Below are 2,500 nucleotides of genomic sequence, written 5' to 3' on the forward strand. Positions count from 1 at the left end.
TCCAGTTCCTCCACACCAAACTTGCTCATCCATGTCTTTATGGAGCGACGCTTTGTGCACTGGAGCAGTCATGCTGGGACATGAAGGGGCCGTCCCCAAACTGGTCCCACAAAGTTGGGAGCATGAAATTGTCCAAAATGTCTTGGTGAAGCATTAAGAGTTCCTTTCGACTTCTGTGACCCTCAGCATGCGCTGACCCCGCTCTTTGTGGCTGAGTTGCTGTTGTTCCCAATCGCTTCCACTTTGTTATAATCCCACTAACAGTTGAGCGTGGAATATTTAGTATAATATTTGGACTTATTGCACAGGTGTCCACCGATCACGGCCCCACGCTTGAGTTCTCTGAGCTCCTGAGAGCGGCCCATTCTCTCACTAATGTCTGTAGAAGCGAACACACACACACACACACACACACTCCTGAGAGTGGCCCATTCTCTCACTAATGTGTGTAGAAGAGTCTGCAGGCCTAGAGCTGGAGTTATACACCTGTGGCCATGAAGGGGTTGAACACCTGAACTCATGGATGTGGAGGGGCGGCACAATACTTTTGGCAATATAGTGTGTGTTGCGTGCACAACACTGAGAGTATTGCATCTGTCTAACAGTTTATTGAGCCTTTTTCATCAATTTAAAATTTCAGTTGCTGTGTGAATGAGTTTTATTCAGTCCTCTACTCCAGTCCTCTCATCCGATAGCAAGTACCACACCATTCACCAGAATCACCAACAAACTAAATTATGCAAAATATATTGGGGACATTGGAACATTTTGGTGAGAGTTTTACCATTCTGACTGTAGTAACTGAACGCGACACACTGTTTGAAGATGAAGAAGGACAGCTGACAGCCACAGCAGAGGGAAGGGTTTCCATGACTTAAATATAACATAATAAAGTACTAAATAAATAAAGTTTATAATAATAATATAGTACTGTCGTACTGTAGAACTGGTAATAAAGTACTGTCGTTCATCAAATAAAGAAATTGAATGGCTTCAGAAGACTTGGAATATAATGCACTGACCCTTCTGTGGTGGCTTTTTTGAGCTCATCAGTAACTAGCACAGGTAACTCACAGTATCGAATTCGGATCGGACCCGTACTGATCGATAGCCGATCCGGAACATTTTTTTGTACTTATTTACATCTTACAGCACTTTGGTACAACATCTGTTATTTTTAAATGTACTTTATACATCAAATGACCTTGACCTTCAGTCATCTGTACTGTTTTGTGTAGATGCCGCTCATGAATATTTAATGAAAATGTTGTTTTACTTTCTGCCTTTACATTACAGCAATATAACACACAGAGAGCACTACAAACACCATGAGTGTGTGCTTTAATATATCTCGAATGTTTGGTTGTCTGTCCTGTTTATGTTTCCATTCATTGTATGTGGAATTGTGCGGGGATAGCGTTACTAATGTCTCTTTGTCTTTCTTCTGTTTTCGTTTAACAGATCTCAGGAACAGACAGAGGAAGATAGAAGTGATGCCGTAACCAAAGAGCGCTCAGAGGAGAAGAGACGTCAGGATCTAGCCTGTCCTCCTGTGGTGACTTATGGCACATACCGTGGATTGAGGGAAGCCAGGAAACCAAAGAAGAAGCATCACGTCGAGCTTCATTCGCCCATCTCTGAGGGAGAGGAGGCTACACAACCAGACAGCCATGAGGACAATGAGATCTCCTCTTCCTCTGTAAACACAATGAACTCTGACTGTCAGGAATATCCGACTGCAGTAAATCCAGCATCCCCTTCACAGACACAACAGCTTGAGGATGCATTGACACAGAGGGACTTATTAGATGAGGTAACTCCAGCCCACCAGCTCCCTCACGTTGCAGACTCTGACCGGTTGCTTACCTGCATAGAGGTCTACAGAATTCCCCAAGCAGCAGAACCAAGTCCGTTGAATGACCCGGTCAACAGCAGACAGAAGCATCTCGCCCAGAGTGTTATGTTAGAGGCGTTATCAGGGGACACCAATGATCTGACACTGTCAAACTCTAACACAGACCATCACAACACACTCCCCATTTCAGAACAGAGCTCAGAGCAATCCAAGCCATCAGTAATTGTAAACCGAACAGATGATCCAGCCCCGGATTCTCAGACTCACCAGTGTCCGGAACTAGATGAAGTGGATTCGGGAGTAGATGAAGAGGTCCTACGATTGGAGTCTAAAAAGATGGTGGACAGCATCCTGACAAATGCTCTTGCTGCCCTGCAGAAGATGGAAGTACCTGAGACGGAGCATGACGTCCTGCTAACCTGTGAACTTAATGAGGGCTCAGAGGCAGTGCTGTTTGAAGGGTTAGATGGTCCCAGAGATGGAGGCAGCGACGCGGAGCATCAGTTTCGTGTGATGCTGTCGGACCAGACACTGTCTGTTGCTCTGGAGGAAGATCTAGCAGGAAGCTGCGGCCACATGGACTGCAGCAGGTCGCCACCCTCCTCAGGGTATGAGTCCATTGCTGGCTCCGACACCGACATCAGG

General features: G+C 45.7%; 1 protein-coding gene across 4 annotated transcripts in view; it reads left to right on the forward strand.

The window, feature by feature from the left end:
- Positions 1-2,500, forward strand: part of LOC307118348 (beta/gamma crystallin domain-containing protein 3) — a 33,657-nt gene that overhangs the window by 12,199 nt on the left and 18,958 nt on the right. For all 4 annotated transcript variants that reach the window (XR_013815535.1, XR_013815536.1, XM_079803952.1 and 1 more), the window contains exon 4: positions 1,462-2,500. This exon is cut by the window's right edge and continues 1,530 nt beyond it. Coding sequence is in view for 2 of the 4 variants with exons in the window: in XM_079803952.1 (XP_079660078.1) it covers positions 1,462-2,500 (1,039 nt within the window). In the remaining 2 variants the exon portion in view is untranslated. The remainder of the gene's footprint in view (positions 1-1,461) is intronic.

Source organism: Gobio gobio (assembly GCF_949357685.1).
Source record: "Gobio gobio genome assembly, chromosome: 22".
Lineage (NCBI taxonomy): Eukaryota > Metazoa > Chordata > Actinopteri > Cypriniformes > Gobionidae > Gobio > Gobio gobio.